Source organism: Eublepharis macularius, chromosome 9 (assembly GCF_028583425.1).
Source record: "Eublepharis macularius isolate TG4126 chromosome 9, MPM_Emac_v1.0, whole genome shotgun sequence".
Taxonomy (NCBI): Eukaryota; Metazoa; Chordata; class Lepidosauria; order Squamata; family Eublepharidae; genus Eublepharis; species Eublepharis macularius.
In genome coordinates, this window is record NC_072798.1 from 6007923 (window position 1) to 6026003 (window position 18081).

The 18081-nt window shown below is 43.5% G+C and overlaps 1 protein-coding gene across 1 annotated transcript in view; it reads left to right on the forward strand.

The window, feature by feature from the left end:
* CHCHD3 (coiled-coil-helix-coiled-coil-helix domain containing 3) overlaps window positions 1-18081 on the forward strand; it is a 262616-nt gene that overhangs the window by 75759 nt on the left and 168776 nt on the right. Inside the window, exon 4 of the mRNA XM_054988628.1 lies at window positions 359-503. Within this exon, the coding sequence (XP_054844603.1) occupies window positions 359-503 (145 nt within the window). The remainder of the gene's footprint in view (window positions 1-358; window positions 504-18081) is intronic.

Sequence of the window (18081 nt, forward strand, 5' to 3'; positions counted from 1 at the left end):
GAGATATAGAATTTTTATAGTCATAATCATTTTATATCTGAGTGCAGTGCTGATAAGTTGAAATCATATTAATCATGAGACTTCAGGTGGCTTTATGCATATAGTAAAAACTGGCATTCACACTTAGATAAAGCACTTGAGTCAGTAATTAGATCTCTCTTGTAGAATTGGTGAGTGCTTTGTGGCATTTCCAATGGGTGCTAGCTATAGGGAATGCCTCCCCACATCCCACTGAAATGCACATCTTATGGTTTCCTACAAACATCCCGTGTGGTTCTGCTGCAGTTGATTTGGCCTATCTCAGCCGTGTGTCTTGAATATATCGTTCAACTCTGTGTCTCTTTGGCTTCCCCTGCAGATTAAAACAAGATCAAAGGCACGTACGGGATGAAATCAGTAAAGTCCTTGAGCGAGAACGGGCTGCCTCAAATGAGCATTTGGCCAGAGCCCTTTTCAGAGAGAGAGCCACAAATGAAGAGGAGCGCCTGAAAGCACAAGCTTTGGTAAGTGCTGTGGTGGGCTTTCCACACTGTAATGCTGTGAGCAGATAATGTGGATCCACAGGAGGGAGAGCATCCACTGGAGATGAAAGGGTAGAAGGCACTGCGGTTGCTGGTGAGGGGAGGGTACTTTAGAGCATGCCCCTTTTTTACGGCCAAAATACTGAGACTGTGCCTCAGTGTGTCCCTTGGCATCGTGCAGAGTGTGCACTTATTGATGCGCTTCCAAGATCAGAGGGATTTTACCTGCCTGTTTCTTCAACCTCAGATGGGGTTTTGTGTGAAGATGAAGAAATGCATATCATGCATGAGTTACGTCCTCTCCTGTTTGTAAGGAGATTTGAAGGACATACATAATTGTTCTCTCCCTCTCTCAGTATTTAGTGGAATCACTGACTCTCCATTGGTTTGCTCATTTCCATGGTCTGAAATTAATGGACTATTTATGAAGATTTATTGCTTCATGGGCATCTGAGCGGACCTTTCTAAAGAGGCATTTTGGAAAATTTAATCTGTTTATCTAGACATACAGACTGAAATATGTCAATTGCTCCCTTTTTCTATGGGATAGTAGTGTCAGTCTTACATGCTTTCTAAATTATACTATTAGCTGACTGAGGATTTTCCCTCCTTTTATGGAATAATGTAATATCAACCTTACAAGCTATATAAAAGCTGTTTACTTGTTGATTGAGGCACTTTAATTTTGGATTTTTTTTCTTTTTGAGACAGTGCAGATAGTATTTGTTGTGTAAGATTTCTAAATGTGTATCTGTTAACAGTGGCAGTTGAATTCTGAAGAGTTTAAGTCCCCCCCCCCCACCTTATTATAGGGTAGTATAATAACTTTGCAAGATTTTAAAATACGTTTTTGGAGAATGTTTGCTTTTTCTATTTAGGAAGTTGTGCAATACTGTCACTTTGAGATGGTACTGCAGTTATATTTGGGTTTTTTTCTGTCCTTCAAATTATGAAGCCTTTTTAAAAAGGGGGAGGGAGGGGGAAAGATTTATAGATATTAAAATTGGAGAAGGCAAAAGTAATGAAAAGTCAAAACAATAATCTCTTTTTAGGAGGGAAAATCAGAAATAGTGAGGTTCCTAGATTCAAAAAAGACAGCAAGAAAAAGTTTTTTCTGGCTAGACTTTCCAGAAGAAGATCAATGAGAAACCATTTGAGAGAAAATAGAAAAGGGACTAGAAAATACGCAATAGAAAATAGCTTAACAGACTGTGACAAAAGATTTAGAAAGAAAGAATGAAATGTGTGCAAACTAGTGGGCAAAAGGAAATAATTAACAAACTTGAAAGTCAAAAGCAGGAAACAAATGGTAAAGGACATGCTGAATGCAACAACGGGCAAGAATTTACATCTCATTTTAGAATTAGATAATATATATGGGGGAAATAATTTAATTGTAAGGGGAATTCTAAATGAAGATACATGCAGTCTTGTTGAACATTTGTTCTCAAGTATGATAGGTTCAGATGCTGATCAATTAATTGTATTGCTAATCTTTTCTAGAACTCCCCTATACTTGACAAAATATTAAACCAATAGATGTGTTGATTAAATTCTTCAAATTTAAGATAATATAATAAATTAAGAAGTTTTAAAAGGAAAGAAGTCTAAAATAAGAATTGTGGAGGAACAAATTCTTAATCTTTGAATGTAAACAAAAAGCAAGAGAATTTAAAGATGCAACAGCACAATTTAGAAAATGGAGAATTAATTGTAATACGGGTTTTCATTTTGAATCCTTAGTGTTTTACACATGAAAGATTAGGTATTTTTGATTAAGAACAATGAAATAAATTTGAGTCTACACTAGAGAACTGTAAAGAAAAACAGATGGGCAGGAGAAAGGTCTAGGATGGTGGTACACAACAACAATAACAAAAATATTCAATTTATATACCCCCCTTCAGGACAAATTAATGCTCACTCAGAGCGGTTTACAAAGTGTGTTACTATCCTCACGACAAGCACTCTGTGAGGTGGGCGGGGCTGAGAGAGCTCTGAGAGTGCTGTGACCAACCCAAGGTCACCCAGCTGGCTTCAGGCGGAGGAGTGGGGAATCAAGCCCGGTTCTCCAGATTAGAGTCCTGCTGCTCTTAACCACTCCACCAAACGAATCCAGAGCAGGGTGAAGGAGAGATGCATTTGATCCAGATAGAATTGGAAAGTATGGAGAAATGCCTTCCACCCAAGAATGTTACCACAAGATTTCAGTTGCTCCGACTGCATTCTGTCCCTGTAGAGGAGCCCAGCTTCATACTACTGGCTGAGAGAGGAGAGGGTTAAAGAAAGCAGCCATCAAGCTCCAAGTACGGAGCTTTCAATGCTTTTGGTTATGATAATGAGTCTTGCTAAAGCAGGATTACTACCCTGCACTGTGTTAGAAAGTCACACCAAGAGCCATACAGCTGAGAAGATTAAAGTGATAGAACGAAAAACTCTTTCCTTTGGGTCAGGAAGGTATGGTAAGATCATTCCAAGAGCGGGTTGGGGGAGAAAGACAGGCGTTATTTAAACTCAGGACACAGGGAAGAAGTTCTCTTAGCTACCAACTCCTCAGATAGGCACGAGCCATGATGGACAGAATAGGGACTCCATCTTGCCTGTATGGCAAAATATAATGGAGAGAAGTCTCAACCAGGAGATCTAAGGCAATGCAGAACTTTAAACTACTGCAACTTCAAATAAAACTAGCCTGCCCTAGTGGGACACTATGTTTTCATAGTTTCCTTGTAACGGGGAAGGGCAACAAGTAAGCTTACCACCCCTGGAGCATTGCAAAGTTACGATAGATTTCCCTGGTGCTTGTAAGTAGGAGTGTAGCAAGAGAAGCAACGACAGGGTGGAGTCTGTAGAGTACTAGATGTACAACTCCATCTAGAAGGACATGCTCTCAGAATTGGTGGCAGTGGGTGGTACCCTGTTGTTTTTTGGGGTCTCCCAAAGATCAAGGGGAAGGGGTGGCATTGCTGAGCAGAGACTTGAGATGGCCGTGGGGTTTTTCAACCTCCTGGAGGCCAAGCTGAAGGAACAAGAGAGGCTCGCAAGTAGAGACACAACAGACTATACAGGGTGATGGGCAAGAGAAATAACTGAAGCCACAGGTGATTTATTTGGACAGATGAGCTTCATAAGTTTATCCCATGCTTTTAACAGGATTGCAGCTCAAGATTGATAAGGAGCTGGACAGGAATATTTAGTTTGCTGTAACAGAGCACAACTCTTTAGGGCCTCAAGGACTGCATCCTACAAAGCATCTTTTGGGAAATCCCAGAGAATGCATGAGGTGCCAAAAGACCTGGAAAGGCAGGTGAAGAGGAAAACTACAAACCTCTCTGTGGTAGAACCTATCATAGTATCTTCCCTGGAATGAGTCCGTCTGTAAGCATCTCGAAAACAATGCAGGATTCTCATCCCGTTTTGCTCAGGTTACGGTCCTGTAGGATTGCAGGAATGCTATGGATGATAATTTTTTTCCCCAGCAAAGCATTTGACAGAGTTCCTTGCAGTTCTTGAGGGCAATGCTACATTGAACAGGCTTAAATTACAGGAGAGGTACATTTCTGTTCAATGTTAGAAGAATGGTCAGAGCATTTAGACAACGGACTCAGCTATTTGGGTTGTGGGGTGGCCTCTGCTTCTCTGGAGGCCTTCAGTCAGATGCTGAGCAGCTATCTGTCAGGGTTGCTTTTGTTTTTAGCAATGAGCAAGGTATTGTACTAGGTGTCCTTTAAGTTCTTCTTGTAAGCTGTTCACTTGTATTGAAACATGCAGATCGATCTATAGTGTTGCTAGGAGACAAGCTGTTGCATTTTATGAGAAAAATGAAGGTACTAAGCCAAAAATCTGGCATTTGATGCTTCCATTGTTCATGCCCTGCTTTATGTGTCTCTGTTGTGATTTTTTTTTACTTTTTGCAAGACATTTGTCTTCTCCTCACACCAATTCCTTATAGAACTGGGAATTCCATTAGAGTCCTCTAGACAGGCGTTGTATGTGGAGTCCACTAGCATTGGGACACTAAACTACTTTGTACCTTAAAAGTTTAAAAAAATGGAAAATGTGTGTTGCCATTATTTTAATACTTTATCAACAGGAGTCCAATCCAAAAAACACTTATCTAAAAGGAGATTGATCTACTGAACCAGAGAAAATAGAAAGTTGTGTTAGCTTTGCTTATCCAAAATCATATTTATATGCCATTCCCCTCTTGGGATCTTTCTTCCTATATCATGTATTTTAAAATGCCAGAATATCTATTTCTTGATGAAGTAATTTTATGAGTATCCAAGGTTCTCTGTGTGCAAGTTCCATTGGCATTTTGTTTTGTGAACTCAAGATAACGTTCCATTGAACTGACCTCTGTGGAACAGAGGCAAACGCCTGACCTTTTGTAAGGTTGCTTTGAAATTGGTATTGAAGAACTGGAAGATGGAATTAACGTGTTCAAGTAGTTTCAGTCTAGATTTTGCATTGTGCGTTGAGGGACGGATTGTGCGAATTCTGCAGATTTTGCATTGGTGCCCGCAAATTAAATTTAGCAACCTACATCTCCTTCTGTAACAATTCTGTACCCAGTGCTCTTCATGAATTTTTCTATCTCAAAATATATGCGGGCCGACTGGTTTTCTTGTTGTAACCGTTTTAAATGTGATGACATGGCCATAAATAGCTTATTGACATTCCGTCACCGGAGTCATTATGAGTGTCAGGGTGAGCTATGCAGAGCATGGAGTGTAAAAAAAATAAAAATCTATAGATGACCGAAGTGCACGCGGGCTGTTATGTTTCCATCTCTGTATAATGGCCTGGCATTTACTGTTAACATATTTGCTTCATTGCTTGGGCTGAAATGAGCTGTCATTAAGCTCCTACATGTTGGAAAGCAGTTTATTGAGTTGCCTGTGACATTAGACTAATTTCCTATTGAGGAGGCAAAGAAATATAGGTCTATGCACTCTGTTGCCAGCCCTAATGGCGAAAGTTGATGATCACGGGAAAGAGCGATCCAATACTGTCCACTGTCACACTCAGACTTGTACATTTTGAATATCCTCCTACTCTTCCCCCCTGCTCCAATAATACTTAATGAAATCCCCATTTTAAAAAATTGTGTTTGTATTGAAAGACGGAGTAATTGATCTCCGACTAAAAGAAAGTACATAAATAACGTTGTGCCTTGATTTAGGCAGGACAGGTTTCTGGTATCCAGATGTACAGTGGCTTCTTTACCCTCCAGGACTGGTAGACATCCTAAGTGGTGTAGGACCCACATCTTGCATTGATTGCTGCCCAGTGAATTCAAACATCCAGCGCCTCCTCTGATGACGACTATACCTAGAATTGGCACTCCCATCAGTTGAATTGCCAGATGCTGTCAGCTGAATGCCTGACTTTTCACTGAAGTTGAGAATGCCAATTGTACAGTGGCAGTTTATCCTTTTATTTCATTATGGTATAATTTGTCATAAACGGCAGGAGTGAGAACTCCTTTCCCACCTATCTATGCAGTGGTAAGGTGCAGACCTAGGAGGCCAGTAAACTTCATCGTATGTGCCACCCATTTTAACCACTGACATCTCCAAGCAGGAATGCTAGTAATCATCAGTAGCAAAGGTGGTTTCCCCCCATGGACGCGCATCATTCTGTTTTGATTGTTGCAAGAATCAGGGAATGCCCACTCCATTTTGTTTCTTTTTTAAATTTTTCCCAAGTATGTAACTGCAGCTTTAAAAGCCAAACAGAAGAATTGCTCAGTGGATTGTTCACAATTTATAGAAACGTTACCTGTCGATGCTGAAATTTATAGCAATTTATTACATTTTTTTTAAAAGTCGATTTCGTTGTCGCTATTTTTGCAGTTAAGCTAACAGTCGCAGGTTGCTGATTAAGGCATCTTCTTTGTTCCAATAAAACTGATGCTCTAAAAATAGTTGAGCGGTATTTGACAAGAGTTAACATTTCAATTCACTCAACTCATTGATGGTCAAACGCTCAGCCCTAGTCATGCTATCTATGGAGTCCTGTTGAATGGGTTGAAGACCTCTTCGTACCAGAGGGTAGCTATGTTAGTTGGCTGCAGCCAAAACAACAACATTTGATTTATATACCGCACTCCAAGACAACTTAACACCCACGCAGAGCGGTTTACAAAATATGTTATTATATAGTTATGTTATTATTATAAAGTATGTTATTATAAGACATCAAATGTCTTGTGGTGGCCTATGCCATCATGAACCAAACAAGCAAAGTAGGCTGTGCCTCAGGAGGACACCACAATAAACTCTAAACCAGTCTTTAAGGTATCGCAGGTATTGCCCAGTATCAATGTGCTATTGTTGCGGACTAGTGTGTTTGCACTAGAAGCACTCTTTGCCATAGTATGGCCTTGACCATTTAATGTTCCCTTTTACACTGGGCCTGACTGGTTTTTCTCATGTGTATTTGTTATATCCTGGAGGGTGTTATGCTCTGAAGATCGGCTCTGGCTCCGACCTGGTGGAATGCTCTCCTAGTTGAGACCCAGGCCCTGTGGGACTTATTCCAATTCCACCGAGCCTGTAAAACAGAGATGTTCCTCCAGGCCTATGAGAATGGTTGAGGAGCTGGTGAACTATCCTGTCAGCCCCTTGCCTGTTTTGTTCTGCTGCACTGTTCTAATGAGATCTGTTGTGCCTACCCAGAGTGATAGGTATTGATTTTATTGTTTTATGATTTTAAGTGTTATGTATTGTATATATATATTTAAACTGTGGTTTTATGATGTTGTGACCTGCCCTGAGCCTGCTTGTGGGGAGGGCAGGATATAAGTCCAACAAATTAAATAAATAAATAAACTTTATTTATTTGGAAAATGTATATATTACCTCTCCAAAGGCATGCTCAAGCACAGTGTAAGGGGCACAGTCTGTGCTGAGCCAGACAATTGTTTTCCCTTTTTCTGTAGTCCTGAGTGATAATTTGAAACGATTTACAAATGATTCTTGGTAGCAGCCTTATTCATCTCCTTTGAGTGTGGCTTTGGTCCCGAGAAGCATACTGATTTTACAGCTGACCCTTTTTCCTCTTGATCAAAAATAGTCCATCCTGTACTTGCTGTGTTTTAAGAACGGCAAGCAATTCCCATAGAGCGGAATGGCTGAATGTGGCAAAGCGCCCTTAAGAGGATGGCTGGTTTGTTTACAAGCCGGCAGTATTTTATTACATACTTCATTTAGCCCATTCATCATTTTAATAGAAAAATGAGTTCTTTTTATATGATTCTGAAATTATTTGAGGAAAACTACATAGCCCCAGACCTAACACAATTAGTTATTCTAGGCCTATCTAAGTGGTGAAAGTCCAATAATGGATATTTGCAGTGTAATGAAAACGGTGAAGGAATTAGTGTTCACACTTGACAATTAGGATTCAACCCGGAGCAATATTAAACCCAATTACCATGTGTGTGTTTGCTGTCGTGAAGATTCTGTTTCATTGCATAGTGTCTGTGATGATTGAAGTTTAAGCTGTCTTGTAAAGTGGGCTGTAAAACAGTGCTATAATACTGGAATGCGACTAGGAGAGTTGGGGGGGGGGTGTTGGTTTTATTTTTGACTAACAGCAGTAAGACACATGAAAGCTGCCTTATACGCAATCAGACCATCAGTCCATCAAGGTCAGTATTGTCTACTCAGACTAGAAAAGAGCAAGAGTCCAGTAGCACCTGTAAGACCAACAAAGTTTGTGGTAGGGTATGAGCTTTCGTCAGTCACAGCTGAGTTGAGCTGTGACTCACAAAAGCTCATACCCAACCACAAATTTTGTTATTCTTACAGGTGCTACTGGACTCTTGCTCTTTTCTGCTGCTACTGACAGACTAACCTGGCTACCCTTCTTAATCTATCTGCTCAGACTGGCAATGGCTCTCCAAAGTTTTAGGTGGAGGTCTTTCACACCACCTCCTACTTCATCCTTTTAACTAGCGATGCCAAGGATTGAACTTGGGACGTTACACGTGCCAAGCAGATGCTCTACCACTGAGCCAGAGTCTCTCTCGAAAGCTTGCTTTCTGGTTACAAGCCCTTGAATATGGAGAAACTTAGTAAGTGCAACATTTTTCTTGTCAACATTTGTCTGTCTTGTTTCAGAGACTTGTAAATTTCTGATTTGGTTTCATGTCTCTCTGGACAAGCAGAGTTGTTTATCTTTTATATTTACAGTTACTTCTCCAAGGTGTGCATAGTGGTGTTCACGAATGACTTTAAACATGGTACTAGTAGGGAAAAAGAACAACCTGTGCACTCCTGTACATGCCCAGCATCTTGTTTAAGTCATGCTGCTCTATGTGCAACATTAGCATACCAGGGAACAACAGCCTAGGTTATGGATCTCTGGTATGCTAAAACAGCACAGGAAATATCTTCCCATCAGATACCGTTTCAAAATTAGGCTTCAGTTGGTGGAGACCCAGCGTAGTTTTACCACCTCATCTGCTGCTGAATTTGCAAGGCGAGGGTGACATCAAGCAAGATGACTACCTTTCTTATTCCTCTTTCTCTTGATTGACAACCACAGCGGCACTGCAGTCTCCAGCCCACATTTTGTTCCCAGTAATGTTGTAACTGGATAGTTTTGCTGTGATGTTTGCATAAAATAACATGTTTTGCTTTGCTTGGTGCAGATTTGCTGGGTGCCTTAAGCTAATGTATGTAAAATCACAACGTTTTCTGACATTCAGAATTAATTCTTCCCAATATTTAAACAGTACAGCTAATTGAAACACCCTTTGGATGACTTTTTTTTTTTTGCTGCAGGTCATAATCCCAGGGTGATTTGTGTCCCATGAGCTCTTGTAATGAAATTATAGTTCAGCTATTAAACACTAAATCCTACATAGATCCCTTTTCAAACAAAGTTGAATATATTGCTTCCCAGCCTTCGTATCTGCAGGAGTCACAGAGACTGTGAAACATATGAAATAAGGGAGAATTTCATCTATTAAAAAACAGAACTTGGGATCCTTTGTAGCAATAATTTTCAAATGGTAGTATCAGAGAGAGTGGCTTGTATGTGGTGAGTATGGGTGCTAGTTTTGCACCCTCACTTTTGTTTGATTCTGCTTCTCCCTTATGTGAATCAAACCTGCATGCTTCTTATTTCCGCCCAATTTTCTTTTTCCTTTTGCTGAATCTTTACCAATAAATAGATGCAACTTTAAACATCATCTTTGCATTAATTGTGCATAAGTGGTGTAAAAGAAAAACTAATTGGGAACAGTGGCAGTGAAAGTGGGTGAAACGAAGTTCACATGATGATGTACAAAAACCAGAAACTAAAAGGTGTGTGTGTGTGTGTGTGTGTGTGTGTGCGTGCGCGTGTGTGCGTGCGTGCTTGCATGCGCCCCTCTTCCACACAATCCTAGCCATGGCTGAGAACTAAATTAAAGAATTAAAGGCTCTGAATAGCCTAAAGCCATGGTGTACTTGTTTTTCTATGGGATTCGCTGCTCTGGCCTTGCTTCCTCCCAGTTAGTCTCTTCTGGGGATAAAGATTTTTGCCAGAAACTGCATTAGGTGTGACTACATCATCTAATTAATTCCTGATGCAGACTTGCATACCCTGTCCATTATAACTCTGCATGATTTCCTGCTCTGGGCTTGCCTTCTTTCACTCAGGGGGCAGAACAGTCACTCATAAAGGAACATGTGGGGAGGGGGGGAATTACTAAGTTTGTATTATATGATTCTTGCCCCAAACCAAGCGATATGTACACAGGGCCGGCATGCCCATTGAGGCCGAGCCGGCAGCTGCCTTGAACTCTTAAGGTGCCAGAGGGGGCGCTGGGGGCGGGGGCGCACGCCACGGAGCTCAATTGCCCCGTGCTGCTGCCACCACTGGCGGTGGCACACAGCTGCAGGCCAGCAGTGCGGCAGGTGGTCGGAGCGGCGTGCGGAGCAACTGAGCCAGAGGGAGGATGCACGCGCGCCACCCTGGCCGCCTGCTGTGCCTGGCCCGCAGCTGCTGTGCCCGGCCAGAAGCGCGTGCTGGCAGTGGCAGCGTGGGGCAGCTGAGCTGGCAGCCTCCCAGCCCTCCCACTCAGTTACACTGTGCTGCCACCACCGCCAGCACACAGCTGCGGGCCAGGCACAGCAGGCAGCCAGGGCAGCATGGGGCAACTGAACAGGAGGGCTGGGAGGCCACCCATGCACTGCTCTGCCCTGCATGATGACGTCGCATGCAGCGACGCGCACCAGGGTGCGCGCACCAACACCCCTGAAGCTGCCTCAGGTGTTAGAAACGCTGGCGCCAGCCCTGTATGTACATAAACAGAATAACTGTCATGGATTAAACATTTGGTGTTTTAAGACTATAAGTGAAATGGAGCCCTGTAGAATGAGATAACATGAAGCTATAGCACAGATTTTGTGGACATAGGCTTTTGTGTAAAAACGGTACAAGAAAATCTTAAATCCAACAGCATAAAAACAACACTAAAATGGCATAAAATGCTACTCAGTAGCCAAAAATGATACCCACAAAACCATCCTCAGACTAAAAGCAAATAATAAAAACAGCTTAAAAAGAAGGAACCCCTCAATTAAATCTGAGTAAAAATAAAAGTTTTGGCCTGGTGCCTGAAGAAGACTAGGTAGTCATCAGGTGAGTCTTTAAGGGGAAAGCCCTGTTTCTTGTGGCTAACTGCCTCACCTGTGCAGGTTGGGAGCGCAGAGAACAAGGAAAAGAGGATCTTAACTGGTTGCCATGGCCCAGTCTGGGCTCAGTGAGAGCGGGGACTCCTCTGGAGGAGAGGAGCCTCGTGTAAATAGCCATGACTCCTCAGGAGAAGAGGAACTCGGTGTAGCCAGCCCTAGCTTTGACTCAGCAGAAGCCAGGGATCAGGAACCACAGCTGCTGGCTAATCAGAGTTCACAGCCAGCAGGTGAGTCAGGGCCACCAGCACTCTCCAGCCCCAATACCGCTGGAGAAGCTCAGCCAGGGACTTCCAACACCACCAGGGAAGCCCAGCCAGGGGCTTCCACCCCCCCATCCCCAGGTTCACCCACACCCAAAGAGCACCCCAGACATAAGAAGAGGTTAGAGCTGCAGGAGAGACAGTGCAGTGCTTGCCTTCTGAGCCGACACCAGGTGCTGGAGAGCATCAGGAGTGAGCCCCAGCAGCTGGCTGCAAACCACGCCTGGCTATGAAAGCCAGTCTGGGGGAACTGACCTCAGACTGGACTTGACTTGGCTTTTTGGATTCTGGAGACACACCTGGCAGTGCATTCGTGCTCTGATTTCGGACTGGACTGGGCTTTTGGATTCCGAACTCTCCCCTGGCTTTGAACTAGTGCGTTTGCTGTGGACTGGACTTAAGTCTACTCTGCTTGGGCTAGCCTCGCCCCTGACACTGGTGGGCTGGGCTGTAATACTTTTTAAATGTACATGAACGTGTATCCTGCTTTCCCCATGGCGAATCAAGGTCAATGAAGTCATGTGGCTGCGCTCTTCAGTCTCCTCTGTGACTTTCTTGTAAACTGGTCACAGTCTATAAAATGAAAAGCTGCTAATAGGAATGCTTTCTATAGTAGACTTTTCCCACCTGTGGTGGTGAAAGATACCTTGAGAAGGGATGGAGACCGTGACTCAGTGGAAGAACAGCTGCTTCTGCATGCAGAATGTCACAAGTTGTCTCCCCAGTCTCTCCAGAGCTGGGGAGAGCTGTCCCTGGTCAGAGTAGACCAAGCCTTAACCCATTTTCTTTGGTGAAAAGGAGACCGGGCACAAGGGAACCATCTGCACAAAGAAAAGCAACAGATATGTCCGCTGCTTCTTGGACCCGGGACCAGGAATCCAACCAGGGCCCTAGTAGGAGCCAAAGGAGCTTGAAAGGGAGGGAGAAGCTCATGGTAATTTATGCTGTAGGGCTTGCAAGTCCCCCAGCAAACACAGTTGTCTCCTGCCTCCTGTGTCTTTGTGCTGTAGTGGCAGAGCTTGTGGAGGGAAATGGGCCCGGGCCCGAAAAATGTGTCTTTGCCACCCAAAGACTTCTCAACCGGGCTCTGCAAAGCAAGTCAGAAGTTAAGAAGCTGATTGAAGGGAGGGCTCTAAAGGAGAAGATGGCATTTGCCTGACCACCAGGGTAATTGTTTAGACACTTTAATGCATATGGTGGTATGCATAGTCCACTAGTCTATGCATGTCTTGTGAGTTTTCGTAAGTGACCTCTTCTGATTAAGGAAACAAATGGGTTGTAAAATCTCATATGGGGATTCTGGACTGATGTTGTAAGACAAAAACCAGGCTGACCCTGGAAGCGTTTCATGTGTTTGCTTGCTATCTGAGTCCTGCTCATTCTGGTATATTAAAATTGAGTTTATATTTTATTGTTTATGTTATTTATATTCAGCCTTTCTCACTGAAACTCAAGGCGGATTACATAGTGTGAGATTAGTACAATTAGTGGCAAGGAAACGGCAGGCATTTCCATACAGTGTCAAGAACATTTCCATAAACAATGTCATAGGGTAAATGAATGCAGTTTCAAGAACATTTCCATAAACAACATCATGGGGTAAAAGAATATAAGTTTACAAAGATATAGTATTAGCAAGGATCCAGTTTGGGGTTGAGGAATTGCTGAAACAGAACATAATCAATTCTAGGACTTACATTGAACAACATAAAGCACAGGTCACCTGGGCTCAGGAGCACATGGTCTGCAGCTGCTAGAGGAGGTAAGGGCTTTTTGCCTTCTTGGCTGTGGTGGGTTAAGCTGAGAAGCTAAGGGTGGTCCTCTCTAGCTTTGGGGCTTTTTGTGTGTAGTTTTGTGTTGATTTGAGTGTAGTTTTGAGGCTAAGTGTGTTTGGGCTTGATTGTGTTTGAGGGTGAGTGTGTTTGTAAGGCTGCTGGGGGTTGCTGGAGTACAAGCCACACCCCCCCTTCGTGCTCACCTCCTGTGCTTAGCAGGAAGTGACCTTTTGCATTGAAAAGGCAACTGCTGGGCAGGGGCGCGAGCCTTTGGCGCGAGCCGAAGGGCAAGAGCTAAAGGGCTCTTGGCCTGTGGCTCTTAGCCGGGGGATCATAGCCGTTTTCTTTCCTCTTAGTGTGTTGTTCCTAAAACAGAATAATGAAGTCAGAATGCCAGCAGGGGGTTGGGGGCTTTCCAGTGTATTGCACTGAGTGTCACATGTATGACTATCTGCCTTCTGGTCAGAAGTCCTGGATGTGTGCTCGCTGCAAGGAGCTCCTGGTTCTCAGGGAACGAGTACGTACCCTTGAGGCCAAGGTGGCTGACCTGGAGAAGCGGAGACAGTTAGATAGGCACGAGGACAAGATTCTCAGGGACAGGATAGATGTGTCCCACTCTAAAAATGGCAGCGTTCTTGTTGTCAAGGAGAATGAGGATCTTGTGGAATCAGGGCACCGTACTGAGGATAAGGGGAACATGCCCTCAGAAGGGACCTCTTCTTCAGTTGGTGAGCAGGTTTCCTTTCGCATCAAGGAACCATCCCTGGGTGGGGCGGGAGGGAGGCTCTTGGTAGTTGGTGATTCGATCCTTAGACAAGTAGATAGCTGGGTGGCACAACCGCGTTCTGACCGTATGGTGACTTGCCTGCCTGGTGCGAAGGTAGCGGACATTACGCGTGTTATAGATAGGCTGGTAGATAGTGCTGGGGAAGAGTCAGCGGTCGTGGTCCATGTTGGAACCAACGATGTTGGGAAATGCAGTCGTGAGGTCTTGGAACAAAAATTTAGGCTGTTAGGCAGGAGACTCAAGGCCAGGACCTCCAAGGTAGCCTTCTCAGAAGTGCTACCTGTTCCACGCGCAGGGCCAGAGAGACAAACGCAGATCAGGAGTCTCAATGCGTGGATGAGACGATGGTGTAGGGAGGAAGGGTTCAAGTTTGTTAGGCACTGGGATTCTTTTTGGGACAAGCGGGAGCTGTACAAGAGAGACGGTCTCCACTTGTCCCGAGAAGGAACCCGGCTGCTGGCACTTAAAATCAAAAAGGTGGCAGAGCAGTTTTTAAACTAAATGCTAGGGGAAAGCCGACAAGAGATAAAGTGTCTCTGGTTCAGGATGGTTCATCTCAGAGAGATGAAGGGCTAGGTATAACACTTCTACAGGGAGATAGATTAGAGTTGTCAACTGAGATGGAGACAAACAGTGCAGATGACCTAACTACGTCTCGAGGCAAAGTGTGCCGGGGAAGTTACAGGTGTTTATATACAAATGCTAGAAGTGTCCGAGGTAAAATTGGGGAGCTGGAATGTTTAGTGTTGGGCGAATCCATAGACATTGTGGGCATATCAGAAACTTGGTGGGATGAGGAAAATCAGTGGGACACGGTGATTCCTGGATATAAATTATATCGGAAGGATAGGGAGGGAAGGGTTGGTGGTGGGGTGGCTCTATATGTCAGAGAAGGTATACATTCCAGTAAGATTGAGAAGGTAACTGAATTAGATTCGCTTCTGGAAATGCTATGGGTTGAAATTACGGGCCCAAATGGAAACTTAACTGTGGGAGTTTGTTATCGCCCTCCAGATCAGAAAATAGAGGAGGATTATAAAATGATGACAGGATTAAAGATGGCTGCTAAACAAAAAAACTGTGTTGTAATGGGTGATTTTAACTACCCACACATTGACTGGGCCAATGGGTGTTCGAATCGGGGGAGAGAAAGTGAGTTTCTAGACTGTCTCAATGACTGTGCTATGGAACAGATGGTTACAGAACCTACTAGGGGAGAGGTGATCCTGGATTTGGTCCTCAGTAATGCTGAAGACCTGGTGAGAGATGTAAATGTGATTGCACCACTTGGGAACAGTGACCATAATGTTATTGAGTACAACATATGTATAAATAGGAAATTGCCAAATAAGACCAACACAGCCATGTTTAACTTCAAAAGGGGTAACTTTTCTGAGATGAGGGGGTACGTGAAGAAGAAACTGAAAGGGAAAGTAAAAAAGGTCAAAACACTTGGGGAATCTTGGAGTCTATTTAAAACTACAATCCTGGAAGCTCAAATTAAATATATACCGCTGGTTAGGAAAGGCACAAATAGGTTTAGGAAAAGGCCAGCATGGTTAACAAGCAATGTAATAGAAGCTGTAAAAGGTAAAAAGGATTCTTTTAGGCAGTGGAAAACTAGTCGGAGTGAGGTTGATAAAAAGGAGCATAAGCTGTGGCAAAAAAAGTGCAAGTCTGTGATCAGACAGGCAAAAAGGGAATATGAGGAGCATATTGCAAAGAACATAAAGAAAAACAATAAACAATTCTTTAAATATATTAGAAGTAGGAAACCAGCTAGGGAGGCAGTGGGGCCCTTGGATGACCAAGGCGTAAAAGGATTACTAAAGGGTGATAGGGAAATGGCCGAGAAGCTGAATGCGTTCTTTGCTTCTGTCTTCACTGTGGAAGATAAGAAGTGCATGCCCACTCCGGAAGCACTGACTTTGGGAGGGGTTTTGAAAGACCTGAGTCACATTGAGGTGACGAGAGAGGAGGTTATGCGACTGCTAGATAATTTAAAAACTGATAAATCACCGGGCCCAGATGGCATACATCCAAGAGTTCTGAAAGAACTCAAGTGTGAACTTGTAGATCTCCTCACAAAAATATGTAATCTGTCATTAAACTCTGCATCTGTTCCTGAGGACTGGAAGGTAGCTAATGTTGTCCCCATCTTTAAAAAAGGTTCCAGGGGAGATCCGGGAAATTACAGGCCAGTCAGCCTGACGTCAATACCGGGTAAGTTGGTGGAAACTATTATCAAAAATAAAATTAGTGGGCACATTGATGACCAAAAGCTGATGAGGAAAACTCAGCATGGGTTCTGTAAGGGAAGATCTTGTCTCACCAATCTGTTAGAGTTCTTTGAGGGAGTGAACAAACAAGTGGACAAGGGAGACCCGATAGATATTGTTTATCTTGACTTCCAGAAAGCTTTTGACAAAGTTCCTCATCAAAGGCTCCTAAGTAAGCTCAGTAGCTATGGGATAAAGGGCCAAGTCCTCTTGTGGATCGAAAACTGGCTAATTAATAGGAAACAGAGAGTGAGTATAAACGGGCACTTCTCACAGTGGAGGGTGGTGAGCAGTGGGGTGCCACAGGGGTCGGTATTGGGTCCAATGCTTTTTAACTTGTTTATTAATGATTTGGAATTGGGATTAAGCAGTGAAGTGGCTAAATTTGCAGATGACACGAAATTGTTCAGGGTGGTGAAAGCCAGAGAGGATTGTGAGGCACTCCAAAGGGATCTGTCGAGGCTAGAAGAGTGGGCATCCATGTGGCAAATGAGGTTCAATGTAGCCAAGTGCAAAGTAATGCACATTGGAACCAAAAATCCAAAATATAAATACAAGTTGATGGGGTCTGAACTGGCGGAGACTGACCAAGAGAGAGATCTTGGAGTCATGATAGATAACTCACTAAAAACGTCAGCACAGTGTGCGACTGCCATAAAAAAAGCTAATGCTATGCTAGGGGTTATTAGGAAAGGGATTGAAAACAAATCAGCTGGTATCATAATGCCTCTGTATAAATCGATGGTGAGGCCTCATTTGGAGTACTGTGTACAGTTCTGGTCGCCACACCTTAAAAAAGATATCATAGCACTGGAAAAAGTACAGAGAAGGGCAACTAAAATGATTAAAGGGTTGGAACACTTTCCCTATGAGGAAAGATTGAGGCGCTTGGGGCTCTTTAGCCTGGAGAAAAGACGACTGAGGGGAGACATGATAGAGGTTTACAAGATAATGCACGGGTTAGAGAAGGTAGAGAAAGATGTGTTTTTCTCCCTTTCTCACAATACAAGAACTCGTGGGCACTCTATGAAATTATTGAGCAGTCGGGTTAGAACAGATAGAAGAAAATACTACTTTACACAAAGGGTGATAAACACATGGAATTCGTTGCCACAGGAGGTGGTGGCAGCTACAAGCATTGCCAGCTTCAAGAGGGGACTGGACAAATATATGGAGCAGAGGTCCATCAGTGGCTATTAGCCACAGGAGATAGATGGTATTCTCTTTGTGGGGAGGTGGTGCTCTGTTGTCTTGGTGCTGGAAGGAAGGCAGTGGGAGGGCATCTGGTGTCCTGGCCTCACTGACAGTCCTTTAGATGGCACTGGATTTCTAGCCACTGTGTGTGACAGAATGTTGGACTGGATGGGCCACTGGCCTGATCCAACATGGCTTTGCTTATGTTCTTATGTTCTTAGGTAGGATATAGGAGTACATATTTAAAGCAACAGATAATATGTAAGGCAACATAATGGTGAAATCTATGGTTTCTAACTCATTAGCGAAACATCTGGGATACCTTTCCTACAATACTGCCCTCTTAGCTGAGAAAAACGGCCTTTTTGAATAATACTAATACAGTCCCTTGTTCTTCCCTTATAGCTCCTCTTGCTGGTTCTTCCTTTCTCTCCTCCCCACCCTTAATTGAATCTTCTGAGCATATCTCCATGCTGTGTTCTCGGAGCCCAAATCTCCTGGCTAGGCAAGGGGAACATGCTTGGACCTCTTCTAGCCATATCCCTGCCTTCTCCTCTGGGATTCAGTACAT